The sequence below is a fragment of the Ambystoma mexicanum genome, chromosome 1q (assembly GCF_040938575.1).
Source record: "Ambystoma mexicanum isolate Mex_15411 chromosome 1q, UKY_AmexF1_1, whole genome shotgun sequence".
Lineage (NCBI taxonomy): Eukaryota > Metazoa > Chordata > Amphibia > Caudata > Ambystomatidae > Ambystoma > Ambystoma mexicanum.
In genome coordinates, this window is record NC_090922.1 from 801,864,772 (window position 1) to 801,881,978 (window position 17,207).

The 17,207-nt window shown below is 48.2% G+C and overlaps 1 protein-coding gene across 6 annotated transcripts in view; it reads right to left on the bottom strand.

Annotated features, from left to right (window-relative positions):
• Positions 1 to 17,207, bottom strand: part of SMG7 (SMG7 nonsense mediated mRNA decay factor) — a 1,316,737-nt gene that overhangs the window by 858,449 nt on the left and 441,081 nt on the right. For all 6 annotated transcript variants that reach the window (XM_069641403.1, XM_069641402.1, XM_069641401.1 and 3 more), the window contains exon 9: positions 3,136 to 3,298. In XM_069641403.1, coding sequence (XP_069497504.1) covers positions 3,136 to 3,298 — 163 coding nt within the window. The remainder of the gene's footprint in view (positions 1 to 3,135; positions 3,299 to 17,207) is intronic.

Sequence of the window (17,207 nt, forward strand, 5' to 3'; positions counted from 1 at the left end):
CAAGCGTGCAGGTTGAGCTTGTGTACACTCTGGTTAAGAACCTGAGAGAGGTGGCCTGGTCTCTGGGGAAGACTACAAGGTGGACCGATGGCCATATCCAGAAGGTTCAGCGCAGACCGTGGAAATTAGGATGATGGTTGCTCCATGCCTCCTAAACCTCCTGATCACTTGAATGACTGGAATCGGAGGACACAAATATAGGAGCTGAAAGTTCCAGTCCATCACCAATGAATGTCCCAGTGCTCCTCTGAGGAAAATGCCTGAAACAGAAAGGTTTGCATTTCCTGGCGACAGACACTAACAAATCCACTTAAGGGGTTCCCCAGAGGACGAAGATCTCAAGAAGGACTTGCATGCACAGCCCCCACTTGGAGAGCCCTGCCTGCTCAGAACATCCAACTTTGTATTCTCCCTCCTGGGGAGGTAAATTTCCGACAGGGAGGCACTGTTCTGTAATGCCCAGACACCACCTTTCTTGTTGATGTAGTGCATGGCCAATGTGTTGTCTGTCATGATGACGACAGTCTTCCACTTTATGGAGGGCAAAAAGGCCATCAGCACCAGTCTGATCACCCACAGCTCCAACAGGTGTATGTGAAGTTTTGTCTCCGCCAGTTAACACAACCAACTCACCATCAGCTTGTTCAGGTGAGCGCCCCAGCCTTTCAGAGACATGTCCATTACTGCTGTTGCCCTCTGGGCACGGTTGCCAAAGTAGTTCTCCTGCAATCCCGTTTACTAACCTGTGCAAGTCCACCACAGGAGATCCTGAGTGAATCTGCTCAGAACTTGAATCCCATTGGAGAGATCTCATTCTCAATTGGGTCTCTGGCACCAGGAAGATGCAGGATGCCATGAGGCCAAGCAAACATAGGAAATCTGGGGCTGGCGGGTATGGGGCGTTCTGAAATTTTATGACCAGCTTCGAAGCCTGTAATTTTTCAAGGCCGTCGTACCATCAAAAGGCATGTCAAGCTACTTTGCTTGCTTGTCCTGCACAAAACCTGTTTCTCTCAGCCAGGCAAAAATTTGCATGACTGAGCTTGCCGCCATAGATCTTCCAAAACAGTTGGTCAGGTCGATTCCTGACTAAAGAGATTGGTGCATGGTTTGTTTCCATCTTCAACAACGTTAAGGAAACATTTCCTAATTTCTGCATCAGGGATGTGCTCTGCTGCCTCAGCTATTACAGCCCATACGATATGCTATCAGATGCAAAAACCTTTTTCGCAAGAGCGCCATAACGTTTGTCATCCTGGTCAGGAAATAAAGCTGAATAGGCATTAGCATTGTTGCCAACAGTCGAAGCCTGTACCACCAGACTATCATAAGCTGGATGTCCAGTAAGGAATTCTGGATCAGACAAGGCTGATCTGAAATTCATAGCAAAATCTGTATGGACTGCTGACCCCGAGCAGAGAGACTTCCAGAGTTATACGAGGGAATTTCTAATGGCATTGTGGAAGAGGACCAGTTCAACTGTTGTGCCCTTGTCTAGATGTCTGTCAGGTCACATTCTGTTATGTCACTGGCAACCTAAGTCATCAGTGACCTTCGCCATCATTTTCCTGTATGCCAAACTGGGGTGGGCTCGAGGATCTCCTTGTGGAAATTCAACCTCAGAAGAGGTGGCTAAGCCACTTGCGTCATGTAGGGCAAAGGTTTGCAGGGCAAAGACTAGATCAGGTTGACTTTTTCCTCTTCCTGAAAATCCTCAGGTTGTTGAGGGAGACCTATAGGCTGCAAACCCAAAGGGAACTGGGTCGTCGTCCTAGTTGAGAATGTTACGAAAAGAGGACTTAACATCCCTTCTGCACTTTGATGCAAACATAGTCGAGGGATCTTCGACTCTTGTCGTCAAATGGTCCGACTATGATGGATTCAAGATTGACACTGATGGGAGCAACAGAGTCAAAGAATGCATCTGCCCCCCCCCAAAGCGGTCAGTGGCTATGGCAACCCTCGAACTGGGGATTTCACTGCTCCCTTGCTCTTAGGTGGACAAGGAACCTGGTGCACCCCATCCTTGGTGGCTTTTTCGGATACAGTGGGTGCAGAGGTCTTTTTCACCGGAGGAAGAGTATGGGCGGGCCCACCTTGTCAAAGACCTGCATCATTTTGATGCAGAATTCTACTGACTTCTCTGCCGAGACGAATTTAAAGGGGAATCGTACCAGTCTTTCTAGTGATGAGTCTGTTGACGAATGCCTCTTCGAAGAGTAAAATGAAAGCAGAGATCCGTTTCTTGAGAGAGAGAGAGCCCTCTTACATTTTTTTTTACTGATTACTTTCTCTGGTCTGTTTCGATGGTGTAGTACTTAGCGACTTCGAAGCATAATGACCCTGGGACAATTTGGCGGCTCTCTCCTTTAAGGCCTTCAGCATCTTGTCTTGGCATGAGCTGCAATGCGCCACCACATTGTTGGTACCAAGAGATCACAGACAAATTCGGCGGAGTCCAAGCAACATTTTAGCACCGCAATCGGGGCACTTTTCAAACCCAAAGGAGGTACCGGCATAGTTGTAGGAAAGAATATGTGTCCGATTTTATGAAGCCATGTTCCCCGAGTAGCGTGCTGGGCATGCAGAAAAAAGGAACTGCGGTCACAGGGCAACAGAGAGCATGGCATTCCCTGCTGTGAAAAACAGTGTAAACTTAGAAGACCCTTCTAAGGAGAGCCTTATACATTTTTAAGACAAGTTGTAAACATGTTAAATGCCCTGCTTTACTCGAATTGAAGATAATCGGTCAATGTGTTTGGTTGGTCTACTATTTGTGATCAGAGTATGGCAGATGTCTCAAGAAGCATGCCGAGAGACGCAGGAGTAATCATGTGCCTAAGAAATCTGCCATTTTAGCAATCGGATATACTGAAACATCTGGGAATTAATCATCTTTCTTGCTAGACTACCTTGTGTCAAGTAAAAACAGATACCTAAACATTTACATATCTGTTGACTAATCCATACAAATAAATCTGATCATAGGAATGCAGAGAAAAAAGGTAGAAACAAGCTTCTTCCAGACTGCAGGTGAAAAGCTGGTCACATCTTGCTTGCAATATAGACCTCCTGAATCAGTTCACAATGCACTTCAATTTCTCAGTCTAACTCCAGGAAGAAACTCATACTCACTGAAGAGTGCCAGAAGGTGTGTCCAACAAAGCTGCTCATCCTGACTGAAACTGTTCTGCTCAGCCTCGCTGCTGAAGTCGCGTAGGTGATGCATCTGGAACAAATTGATGACAGTAATATGCACCAGCTGCTGCGAGTTAAAAGCCTTCTGGAACAGCATTCTCTACAAGAAAGAAAGATCTTTGTTGGATTTTACACAACACGTGCTAGAAGTAAAACATATCGACAGCAAGATTCGTTCCTCAGCTTTATAAACTTCAGAATAAGCAGTCTCCATAAGGAGAGATCCTAAACAAAATATAACTCCCTCTTTTCCTTAAACTACCAAAACTTTCTAAGACCTAACAAATAAAAATGCATGAACAAGTCCAAGAAATTGGGATCCTTTCACTTTTGAGACCCTTAGATCACAGAGCTGTTAGAATGCTCAATAGCAGGAAAGACATCCCTTTCTTTTATCCACTCAATTGAAGCAAAATCGCCAAACCAATTAAATATTGTTCAAGATTAAAGCTCCATCCTGTATTGCAATTTATTTAAACTGGTTTACCCAAATTTTCCCTGTGGGGTCCTTACCCGAGGCCTCAATGTTAGTAAAGATGTGCTGTATTGAGCCCCAAAATTTAAGAACCCCAGAATATTTGTTGATTCTTGATTTTTGATTTCAGTTTGATCTGTCCTGGAAAGTGAAGTGCCTTTTCCACACCACTTGCCACTGCAACTCTCTGCTCAAAAGAAGCATTAGTCATTCCCTAAAGGTGGTCAGTGGGAGGGGTGGGCGGGGGGATGGAAATACTTGGTCATGGAAAAAGGGGCTGTTCCAGACGCCCTAATCCACATCCTACATGTTTCCTGACAGGAGTGCGCTGGAGTAGGTTTGGAGACCATCACTGAGGAACAGAGAAGACCCTGGTCAATGGGATGCAGCTGCAAACTCAACTGACAAAGCATACTGGCGTAAGGGGAATCTGTCCCTCTCAACCAGGGGAATCCCTTGCAGGTGTCGCCCTCTTGAATCAGTGGACAGAACTGGGTCGCCCATCAAACATCTAAGTTTGGGCGAATTCTCAGAAATGTGCCTAATCCCTTCTACCTTAGAGACCCATAGCTCTTCTTGCTGGACTTTAAATTTCTAACCTGGAGAGTGATCCCTTTTTCCCCACTCCCTTATGTATTTATCTGTGATTTAGACTGTTTCTTTTGACTTTGGAGTCTGACAAAAACCAAACGCATCATCTTTACATTGTGACGCACAGCACCTTCAGTGCAGTGGCACAGGGAAGTCTTAGATTTCCCAAAGGTTTAAATACCTTCTCTTGGTGAAACTACTGTTTCCAAGAGCAGTGAAGTGAAATTGACTTTACTTACATTTGTAACTTTCTAGACCCAGCACACACTATATTACCATAGGGTGCTGGAGGGGTAACTTAGTATCCCCTTTGTTTAGTTTCTCATGGAAAAAATGTATGTTACCCTTTCTACAATTAATGGCTGGTGGCAGTGGTTTAGTTTTCACTACCATTGTGTGTTTTTACTGCGGGTTGCAATCGCAGCTGCAGTAAGGTGCCCATTTTGTCAAAATGACCCTGGTCTTTTTTCGCCATTTCTTGTTGGAAAGGTCCTTCTTGACAATTTACTCTGCGTGCCAAACCAAGTTTGGTCCCTTTGTTCGTTTTGTATTTGGCAGGATTCACGAGTGAAGCCCGCCTCTGGCTCCAGCGTGTCTAGAAGGGCAGAAAGCGACAGAGGTGCCTGAAACTCCCTCTGCTTATTCTCCTTGGTTACAGGAATGCACCTGTGTGAGTGACAGCTAGGCTGCGAATGAATGGGAGAAAACTGCATAAAAGGCGAGGCTTTTTACTTGGAAGGCAGAGTCGACCACTGGAGGAATCTGGTTGTACTTCCATTGCTGCTACAGGAACCGAAGTGCGAGGGAGTAGAACACAAGAATCAAGTGAGTGTCTTTAAGTCAGACCTTGAGCTTCAGGAAGTTCCTCCGAACTCCCAGGAAGCAGGACTGGCCAAGCCTGAGCCACAACAGAGTGCTGGACCCCAGATTTGAGGAAAGTCCAAAGTGGTATCCGAGAACAGCAGTGTTGCCATTTGCTAGAGATGAGGAGCTGAAAACGCCAAGTGCCGCTGATTTGAAGTTTGCCACTGACCTTCAATTTGTAGTGCAGGAGTACCCAGACATCCTCTTGTCCCCACGACTGAGGCCCAAGAACAACCGGATCTGCAAACCTACACAGGAACAGAAGCCAGCTGGAAAATGTCTTCTAACCAAAGGTACTGTAAAACTAAGGGGACTTACCTCTTGTAGTGTAGCCTTGGTTGTTCTCAGTTGAGACTTGTCTTGGTTGCTTTTATTTATTTAATAACATAGCGCAAACCACTGACCCGGGGGCTTAAGGGCACTGACCAAACAGAACATAAACCGCAAATAGACTAGCCCCCTGACAGAGCATTGTGTTAGATGGAACCGGAGTCAGAGTTGCTTGCAGCTTTGCCCCTCACAAGCCTCCCAGCTTGTGGCCCTACAGTGATTCTACTTTTTCTACAAAGACTTTTAAAACATTGTGCAAGACTTTTACTTACTTGCAAGAAGTGTTTCAGTTCACCTAGACTTTTGTTCAATTAACAATGGCTGGCCTGGCTCCCTCAAAGACACTTCTTACCTCTGACTTTGTGCTTTAACTTTCCTCCAGGTAAGGGGTAACTTGCTTTGCATTGGGGGTTCAAAAGTATTTCCCTGCTTCAGAATATTTGTTTAACCCCCGTGTTATTCTTAAACCCTTTTCTTTGACACCAAACTCGGTATTACGCGAAATGTTCCAGGGATATATTAATGTCCAGTGCCCTAGATATTTAAGTCACCCCAGGGTGTAGGAACCATCTGTGTGCCATCCCAAATGGGTACTTGTTGATTTAGAGAAACTAAGAGTGTGCATTTTGAAGTGTATTTTTGTGTTACTTATATATTGCTCTCTTCTGAAGGAGGCTTATTCAACTGTTTAATTGTTTAATCAAGAAACGGGAGTGTAAGCGTTTATTTGAATAATTGTCACAATGAATCTCTGTGTAAAAACCCTACTGCTCACAGTGACCCCTCTTGAGATGAGGCTGGCTGCTCAGCCACACTACCAACCTGTGTAATACAGACTTACACCTAAGGTTGGAAGTCAAGGTTGCTGTAGTTTCCCACAGGGTAATGCACACAATCTTACCTAACTATCTACCTTCGTGTTCTCCTGAAGCTTGGGGTATCCGCAGATCTGCTCCAGTCCAAAATGGTCTGCACATCTTGAATGATGGGCTCCTCCTTTGCCTGGACCCCTTGCTGTCTAAATGGTCATGATTCAATGTTTGGAAAGTGTTCTCTTTGCGGCTTCATTTCCATAGACATCCAAGGACCCCTCCAACTTTTAGCGGTTGTATTGTACCAGTCTTGACATTTGAAGGCAAGTGAAGCCTGTTCACGTCAGTGGTCATGCTTAGCTCATCTGTTAGAGGGGCACTGATCAGTCCCTATTGCTAACAGTGCAGGAAATCTGTTCTCAATTAATACATTTTCTGTATATTTTACACAGCACTCTTCACTTTACAGTGAGGTAGGGTAGGGGTACTGTGTGTCCCTTTGTTTCTATAGTTGTGGTTGCTTGCATGGTGTGTCAAACACGGGATAGTGACAGCTGATCATTTTCAAACTTGTTTCGTTTAATTGTCTAGTGTCCTTTTGCATTTGGTTACTTTTATATGTGCTTAAAGAAAAGCTGGTGGCAGCAGATGACATGCATTACTTACCGTAAAAGCATTTCTGATGATTGTATCTGCTTAGATTCACATGCTGTGCATATGGTCCGACATCCAGTGGTAACCGCAGAGTATTGCATCTTGTCTTTCGGGGGACCGAAAGGGGATGTTGGCATAAGTGTGTCTGAAACACTATCCCCATCGTGACGTGTGTAGTACCCAAAATCCCTCACGCGCCAAGGTCCCTCCGATTGTATTTTTTCTGCCATGAGGGAGCCCAAGGCTATAGTGAGTGAGTACATGAAGATAGAAAGTAGTAAGAAGTCTATGTTCCTTGCACCCCGAGCGGGGAGGAAGGGAGGGCGCATGTGAATCTAAGCAGCTACAATCATCAGAAATGCTTTTACGGTAAATAATGCATGTCTTCTGATGCTGGTTAATCTGCTTAGAATCACATGCTGTGCATAGACTAGCGAGCAGTACCCGGAGTTGGAGGTGGGTTGTGAGAAGGAACAGTAGAAAAAAGATGTCTTAGTACTGCTTGTCCCACCTGAGAATCAGACCTAGAATGAGTGTCTAGGCAATAGTGTTTTGTAAAGGTGTGTACAGAACTCCAGGTTGCCGCTTTGCAAATGGACTCTAGGGGAACATTTGCAATGAATGCTATGGATGCCCCAGTGCCTCGAGTAGAATGGGCTCTAGGCTTGAAGGGCAGTTCTCTCTTTGCCAGAGTGTAACAGTGCGATGCATTTGACAATCCACCTTGATATTGCGGATTTAGAGACAGGGTCCCCTTCTCTACCAGCTGCCACTGAAACAAAGAATTGTTTAGTTTTCCTCAGTGGTTTAGTTCTATCCATGTAGAACATGGCTGCCCTGCGCACATCCAGTGTGTGAAGGCTTCTTTCGGCCATGTTAGTAGGCCTCTGGAAGAACGTGGGTAGTTCGATTGACTGATTCACATGGAACTTCCAAATAAATTTCGGTGCAAATCTGGGATGAGTGCGCACAACTACTTTATCTTTGTGGACTGTAACAAAGGGGTCCAAGACCGAGAGGGCCTGTAGTTCGCTAACTCTTCTGACAGAAGTGATAGCTACTAGAAAGGCTGTCTTGTAAGTCAGGTCTTTCAGACTAGCTTTATGCATAGGCTCAAAAGGGGGTCCCATGAGCCTAGTTAAAACCACATTTAGATCCCACCCAGGGGCTGGGTGAGTGATGGGGGGATACATTCTTTTAACCCCTTCCATAAAGGCTTTAATCACAGGTATTTTCCACCACAACACCTTCTGCTGTGACGTGGTGTAGGCTGACAACGCCGCTAGGTGAACCTTTAAGGAATTGAAGACTAACCCAGAGTCCAACAGATGGGTTAGATATAACACAATGTGTGAAGGCGAACAATTGGTGGGATTGACGCCTTTGGAACTGCACCAAATGACAAAACGTTGCCATTTGCTGGCATAGCAATAACGTGTGTTAGGCTTTCTTGCCTCCCTCAGTATGTCCATGCATCTTTGAGGGAGTTGCAGATGCCCAAACTCTAGGATTTCAGGAGCCAGGCTGCTAAATTCAGAGTTTGTGGGCATGGGTTCAGAGTCTCCACCCTGTCCTGAGACAACATATTGTAAGGGCAAGGCAGCTTGACTGGTGGGGAGAGGGACATTTCCATCAGGTGCGTGAACCAGGGTTGGCGGGGCCACATGGGAGCCACCAGAATCATGGTGACTGGTTCCTGGTGCATCTTGTGCACTATCTTGTTCAGAAGGGGAGTTGGGAGGGTGGCGGGGGGAAAGCGTAAACAAATTTCCCCGACCAAGTTATCCAGAGACTGTTCCCCTTGGATCGGTTCTGGGGGTACCTGGAGGCATAATCTGGGCATTGGGTGTTCTGAGTAGCGAACAAGTCGATCTCTGGAAACCGCCATTCTGCGAAGACGTTGGATACAATGTCTTCGTGTAGACGCCATTCGTATTCTTCTGGCAGAGGAAAATCTCTGCTGAGTACGACTGCAAGAAGATTGAGTTCCCCTGGAACATGTTGGGATAACAGGAACATCTTGTGTTTGAGAGCCCATATCCAGATGTTCTGGGACAGCTTGGATAGCCCTGGAGAGTGAGTACCCCCCTGCTTGTTCAGATAATAGATTGCTGTTGTGCTGTCGGTTAGGACCAGCACTGTCTTCCCTTGCAGTTGCTCCTGAAAGGCCTTCAATGCTTTGAACACTGCCAGTAGCTCCAGTAGGTTTATATGGCTGTTTGTTGAAGCAGGTGAGCCCCCCACCCTGTGAGAGATGCGTCTGTCGTGAGAGTGGCTTCCACTGCAGGGGTGGTGAAGGTTTTTCCCTTCAAGAGGTTCTCCCTCGACCACCACTGCAGAGAGAGAACAAGGGCTGGCGAGACAACAGATCTTCCCATTGTCCGCTGGTCTGACACCACTGGCTGCTGAGCCACTCCTGCATGGGACGCATGCGCAGCCGCGCGTGGGGGACCAAGTATATGCATGACGCCATCATCCCTAGCAAACGCATAGCTTTGCGTACCGTCACCTTCCGACTGGCTACATACTGAGGAACTTGAGAGAGCATGTTCTGAACCCTCTCGCTGGAAGGGAAGACTAGACGACTAGACAGTCTTCCGTGCGAATTAGAGCCCCCAGGAACTGTTTTACTTGGCTGGGGACTAAGCTGGATTTCTTTTCGTTGATAGTAGACCTACTGTTCAGCCTAGGATTTTCTGTCTTTTGGGTGTTCGAAAAACAAACGTCGAACGAGTCCCCCGTGATAAGCCAAACGTCGAGGTAAGGGTAAACTGGAACTGAAAGTCTGCACAGGTGTGCTGCTGCCACTGCCAGGACCTTGGTAAACACCCGTGGCGCCAAGGCTATGCCGAAGGGGAGTACCTTGAACTGGTAGTGTTTGTCCTGAATCACAAACCTTAGGAATTTTCTGTGCGCTGGCAGCATTGAAATATGAAAGTATGCATCTTTCATATCCAATGTTGTCACGAAGTCCCCTTGTTTTAGCAATGGGATCACCTCTTGAAGTGTTACCATGAGAAATTTCTGGGGCTTTATGAACTTGTTCGCTGGGCGCAGGTCTAGAACAGGACGCATGGTGAGATCCTTTTTGGGTACAAGGAAGTATATTGAATAAATACCCTAGTTTACCTGAAGAATCGGGACGGCTTCTATGGCGTCCTTTCCCAGCAGCGCCTCCACCTCTTGGACCAGGATCTGCAGATGTTCCGATGAAAGGCGTCGATGTTTCGGCGGTCTGAACTGTGGTGGTCGGGCGAATTCCGCGCAATAACCGTGGGCGACCGTCTTTAATACCTACTGGTCTGAATTTATCCCCTCCCATGCCTTGAGGAAATGTTAATCGCCCTCTGACCGGGGCGACATGGGAGGGGACCTGAACTTGGTCATTTCTGACCCGAGGTTGATGCACCTCTGGGATTGGAGCCTCTGCCTCTATTCTTTCCGCGCTTCTGACCCCTCTGGGGGTCGTAAGTGGGGCTTGCAGCCGGTTGACTTGCGTTGAAGTTGCCCGTGTCGAAATTATTTTGAGCGGCGCGGGCTTGTCCTCGAAAGGACCGCCGAGAATTGCTGCCCCTCTGTAAAGAGGGTTTCTGGGAAATTTGGTGCAGCGACTTAATAGTTTCATGCTCCTTCTTGGCTGTCTCCAACGCATCGTCTACCGCCTTCCCGAAGAGGTTGGCCTCTTCTATGGGTTTATTGATGATGGATGCCTGGGTCTCAGGCCTGAAACCCGACGTGCGCAGCCACGCGTGTCTCTTCAGGAGAGGACCCTGTGCGAGAGACCTGCCTGCTGTCTCGGTGGAGTCCACGGTATTCTTTACAACATTTTGATTGGCAATTTTACCCTCCTAGACAATGGCGAGAAGCTTGGCTCTGGTTGGTTCCGGAACCTCCTGGAGGCCTTCCTGGAGTAGGTTCAATTGGGCGTCGACGTAGCTTGCCAGTAACGTAGTGTTAATCCGGACGGTATAAGCAGCCGCCGACATGACCCGTTTGCCTAAGGCATATAACCTTTTGGACTCCTTGTCTGGATGTGACTCTCCCGTGGCAAGGGGAACCCCTGCTCTCTTGCGAGTGTTGGTCACCACAAGCGAGTCTGGGATTGCGTGCCCGTTGATGTAAAACGGGTCGGTGGGGGAGGACCGGAAGAGTTTTTCGACCCTTGGGTTCACGGCCCTCATCTGAGCGGGTGTGAGTAAACAAGGGGCCAGCTGTCTCTTTAAAGAGCTCAAGAGGGGGATAGACTGGCTAGCCGGAGGCTTGTCATTAATAATTGTTTTCCGCGAAATCCTGTTCAGACAATGCCTCAAGCGTGGCAATTTTAAAGAATTCCGCTGCTTTTTTCAACGTGTTGTTGAAAGCCATTTGATCATCCACCGGGGGAGCCTGCCTAACCAGTGTGGATGGGGGAAGAGTTGAGGCAAACGATATCAGAATTGTGATCGTCCTGCTGGGTGTCCTCCCAGTTGTCCGTTGCGCCTTGATCTTCCCCATAATTGTCCAGAAAACAAGTCGTCTCTTCTTCTGTATAGATGCCTCTATACGTGTCCTTCTGGACATCTTCTTGATAATCAACATAGTGTTGAACATCTAGGTGTTGGGCAACTTGTGTATGAGGGTTAGGGTCTACCCAAGCTTTTTTCGGCAGAGGTTGATCAGAAACACCGAAAACCTGCTGCAGCCGATCCATATACCCCTCAAATTGCTCCGTGGTCCACTTGGATGACCCAAATGGACCCAGCTGAGCAGGAACCGGGTCCTCCGCCCTAAGGCGTTCAGAGGATCTCCTCGGGGTGCTTGAGAGGGGTACCTGGCTCTCTTCGTAAGAGTCCTCAGGATCGTCTTCCAAAACCGGTGAAAACCTTTCTGCGGATTGGCCCATAACTGTGGGCGAAACCGGTACAAGGCCCACCGCCGTAGCAATCCTGTTGATGCTCTTACTGATAGTTACTGAATCTTCGCGGGACAACGCCTCCGATGATGGCTTCCCGGGTAGAGGCCTAGTTAGAGGCCTACTCGTAGTTTTCGGGCCTGCACGAGCCTTGGAAACCTTGAAAGTCAAAGTTTCTTGTTCAGAAACTTCGGCATGTGTAGTTTGGGGAGTAGCGCCTTTCTTAAATTTATTAAGCCCAGTCGTCATGCGCTGCTGCAGATGCGGGGAAGGCTTTGCTTGGGTTGTGTGTTTTGTGTGGTGCGATAATACGCCCCTGTCACCGGGTGTGGTCCCTGTAGAAAGACCGGAGTCAAGCCTAGAAGGGTCGGGATGGGCATGGCGGCTCTAGAATTGTCCGCCTCAAGGTCTACAACGTCCGCGTTGGACGTTTGGTCATCCGATGTACCCCTGTCATTCTCGGCTGGTGTCGCGGCAGGGGAGGGAGGCTCCACGCGTGACATACCGTCTGCGGCCCACCACTTCAACCGGCGCTCCTTAAGGGATTAGGTTTAGGAGTTTATATGCCGAACACCGCTTTAGTGCTCTAGGGGGAGCCAAGCGTACACGAAGTGCACTCGTCTTTCCACGGATATCTGACCCTTCACAGAGGGCAGAATCTAAATGGAGTCCTTTCCATAGCAGAAGGGAAGGGTGACCAGACCAAAAAGGAAAGAAGTGGAAAAGAGGAAAGACATCTTATAGCAGTATGGCAAACCCCAAGCCCACTCTCCCTACTGTGTAGGCCGGCCAGAAGGCCCGACCACGTGGAGGTCCGAACGCTGGATCTTAGGTGCCGGAATCCACAGCCGTAGGGGGTTCCCCCGTAGTCTTCGTCGAAGATGTTCTTGATAGACGAAGTGACTTAACAGGGATTAAACCGACAATTCGGTAAGATAAACAATGTCTCATGAAGAGCTCCGCTATAGGGCGGAAAAAAAATAATCTGAGGGTCCTTGGCGCGTGAGGGATTTTGGGTACTACACACGTCACGATAGGGATAGTGTTTCAGACACACCTATGCCGACGTCCCCTTTCGGTCCCCCGAAAGACAAGATGCAATACTCCGCGGTTACCACTGGATGTCGGACCATATGCACAGCATGTGATTCTAAGCAGATTAACAAGCATCAGAAAGCTTTTTATTATTTTTGCATTATTTTTAGTGCACACACGTGTTTACAGCGCATGGCTACCAAACGTGGCTAATGCCCTAAAAGCTAATGACCTAAAATGGCTGTGCCATGCGATTTTCCGCTTGTCCTTTGGCCATATTGTTGTTCGCCCTTCCTGCCTACTCAGGTGAGAAATTCCCATAAGGAAATGCACTTGCCTCAGAAAGCTGCTGCTTTCACAGTCTATTGATGCTGTGTTTCTGGCCCAGGAAATGGGTGGGACTGTCTGGTCCCAGAGTTTGGGTGTGTAGAATGTGGAAAACCCACAGTGGTCCCCGAATGAACCACTGTTGGCCATTTGAATGGTGTAGATCTGTACCAATGGTGGGGTTGGACTGGCTTCCAGGATTTAGGATAAGGACTTATGCAGCCATTTCGTCTTTTCAGCATTGGAGCCAACTATCCTGTGTAGAAGAGCAAAACATATCTGTGGACGACTCACGGTAAGGCCTGGCATCTCTTCCTGCTTTTGGCCCAGTGAAGCCCTGCTGGACTACCTGATTGGCGAAGGCCTGAGCACTGGTGGGAGCATTCAAGGATCCAGACATATTGAGCCTTCGGAAGTGTCCCTGGACCGTCCGATGAACTGACCGGCTCTCCAGTGGGTTTGTGTGATAAAATCGTCACGGAACAGATGGAGTAATCTATATGGTCGTGTGGGTTGAATGGATGGAATGATCGAAGGACAGACTAAATGGTTAACACAGACGAAATGGATGAACCGACGAAGTGGAATTAAAGGACAGAGTAAATAAAACCGATGGAATAGATGATACAGATGGAGTGCTCAATCTCAAACGCCTTACTGATAACCATCATATCACACTACACGCTTACTCTCTCCTATACACCAACACTCGTCTAGAACACAGCGATACTATGACGCATTCGGTATAGCTGTTCTCATACTAACACCCGCCACATACTACTCATCATCCTAATTAAACACAGCAAGCTAGCACTCACCGCTAGCTTAAGCGTCTCCTCACGCCTAACGCAGCCACTAATCAGTCTGGGTGTCATGCCACCAGAATTGAACACATACCTGACCTTCCCAACCACCTCACCTACCGCTAAGAAGCAGCTATCATGCAACTGCCACACCGGCTGCACCCAAGTCCGGTGCACACACGCACCTTATGACTATCTCTCTCTCTCTCTACTGACTTGAACTACGATTCCCGAGGGCGTTCAACCTACCAGCGCTTTGAGATCATACCAATGATACATAAGGCGCTATATAAATGCCAAGTAACATAACATCACGTCACGTGAGATGGAGCTGCAGCATCATTGGTTCCAGCAGTAGTACAGACTGATGCTAAGAGTTGGGGTTGTACAAATCACTGGGATAGCTTACCTACAAGTGGGACTTTAGGGGGGAAAAGAAAATGAACAGCTTCCAGTAGGCTTTGATCTGTCAGATGTATTCCTTAAGCCCGCAGACGAGTTTGAGAAATCTGGGTTGGTTTCTGCCTTGGTACGAGTTCCGTGCTCATGGTTGTTCCGGATTTGGGGGCAAATTCCTATTTTCCTGCATGCTATAGGGGTCAAGGCTGTTGGTTCTAAGTGCTTGTACTTGCCCTTAACTATTTTTAGGGTGCAAGATAGATTTTGAGTGGCCAGCTCACCCAGGTTTGTAAAGTACAGAAATTAACTGACCTTCGGAACAACCAAGGCCCCCAACAGTAGTGTTTGCAGGACCGCTCTGGATTCCTTAAACGTCCTTAACCGGAAATGGGCCTTCAAGGTCCATCACCGAGAGCAGCGTGGCCTCCTTCCTGTACCCACTCCAGGTCATTCCGGAACTGCCAATGTATCCGTAAGTGGTTATGATGTTGCCCCCCCACACCCTTCCAGAGACACTACAGGGGATGTTTCTCCCTCATTATTCAAAATAGGAGAAAGGGCACGTTTGTCAACATTCAATTGTGCCAACTGTGACGTCTCCGCAGAACAAGGCATGGAAGGCATTCGTAACTGCATATTGGGCTTGCTCGCTTTTTCTGTTTTAGAAGTCCTCTCGCGAGTGCGGAAAAAAGTGAGCGGTTAGTGCTGAAGATGAAAATGCAGGCCAAGTTAATGCTCACAAACCACTATCGTGGCGGATGAGCTACATCACCAGTCACACAATTAAATAGCTGGCAGTGTGATTCGTAAGCCTGCTGCTGCAAATCCCCACAAGCTGCTGTGAATGCATCTGAAATAGGAAATTCTCAATTCCCAAGTCAAGCAGTTTCAATGGGGCATGGAGCATTGAAAGTCAGATCCTGTAACGTTAAAAAAAAAAGAATTTCAGAGCCTTTCCCAAATCAGTGACATGCATTCTCAGGCTCTCAGTCTCCACAAACAGATTAATATGTCATGTATATTTTAAATACTGAATGCTTAGTAACAACCTCTGCTCAGCAATCTGGCCCGAGCTCTCTCAGTGCCAGCTAACTGCAGACAGCAGAAACACTAGCAGGACACTTCCAGGAAGCATGTGCAGATGCGCGTGTCTGGTCTTTTTTTTTTAAACTTTTATTTTTGCTGGCAGTGGTAGTTGACATACACACACAACAGATCGATAGTATGGTCTTCAAGCATGACAAGGTACATTGCACTGGGATGTTCACAAACAGCAGTATACATTTTCAGACAAAGATCGGCTAAATGACATATTAGGGAGCACAATATACAGAAACGGGGTCTAGGGTGAGCTGTCCGCCAAAGAGGCAGCGTCGAGGGCGTTAAGATAGCTGTTGAAGGCAGTCCAAATGTTTTTGGGCTGGGACCGGCCTGGAAGGGTAGTGATGTAGTCCTCGCAATTACGGGACCAGGTCACCAAATTTAGCCATTTCTGGAAGGTAGGGGGGCCGAACAGTTCCAGTTTTGAAGGATACATTTTTTAGCAATTGCACAACATACGTTTAGCAGCCTGGCCTCCCCTCTGGCGCCCTCATCAACCCACAGTCCAAACAACACCCCCATCGGATCAGGCTCGAGCACCGCATAGCAGAGACCGGACATGGTTTTAATAATCTCATCCCAGAATGGGGCCAGGTTAGAGTAGTCCCAGAACATGTGGAGATGACCGGCATCTTCCGCCCCGCAACGGGGGCAAAGTCGCGTGTCGGAGTGGGCGAATTTGGAAAGTCTGCGTGGGGTATAGTATAGCCTATTCAACAATTTGTACTGTATAGTGCGATGTCGAAAATTAAGGGAGACCCTACTGGTGTGGGAGCACATTTTACCCCACAATTGTTCTGAAATGACAACCCCCAGTTCAGAGGCCCAGTCCTCTCTCGCCTTGGAGGGCGGTGTTGCTGAAGCAGTGAGCAGGAGTTTGTACAGTGATGAGACCACTCCCCACGCCCCCCCGGAGTTGGCAATATAGGAGATGGCAGGGTGGTCTGGGGGTTCGCTGGGGAAAACGGGCCAAGCCGCCCGGAACGCTGCACGGAGTCGGTAATACTGTAGTAGCTCAAGTGGCGAGCCCGAGTGGGCTGGCTTCCACGTCTGTGGCGTTATGAATACCCCATCCGGGTAGAAGTCAGTAAGGGCCAGATAACCCAGGTCCCGCCAGTGCCGTGCCAGGGCCGAGTCATTCGTGGGTTCCAAACCGGGGACCCGCCATGCGGGGAGCCATTTGTAGTAAGGGTGAGCTTCGGGGCCTGCAGCGAATATCCGCCTCCAGGCCAATAAGGTGGTCTGGACAGGGTCTATGGGAGAGTCAGGCTCATATCTCCGATGCAGGAGTAGGGACATAATGTTAGCACCGGAGGCAGCAAGGATTTCAAGCTTGACATGCGGGCGAGAAGGAGGGCCAGGATACCAGTACGTGGCAAACTGTGCCTGCGCCGCGGTCCAATAACTCATCAAGTCAGGGGCCGCGAACCCGCCCCTGTCATAGGGAAGGGTCATAGCGCCCCACTTTTTCCGCACGGCGCCAGAATGCCACAAGAACTGGGCACACAGCTTGTGTAGATCAGTGAAGTACCTACTTCCAGGCCAGATGGGAACATTAGTAAACGTGTACAGGAACTTAGGGAGCAGTATCATCTTGACCAGTGACAGCCGCCCGGCTAGTGATAAGGGAAGAGAGCGCCAGCGCTCTAGTTTGGCTTCGGCTAGTGCAGCCATTGTCACATAGTTGTCAGCCAGAAGAGCCTCCCTAGTCAAGGACACATGAACCC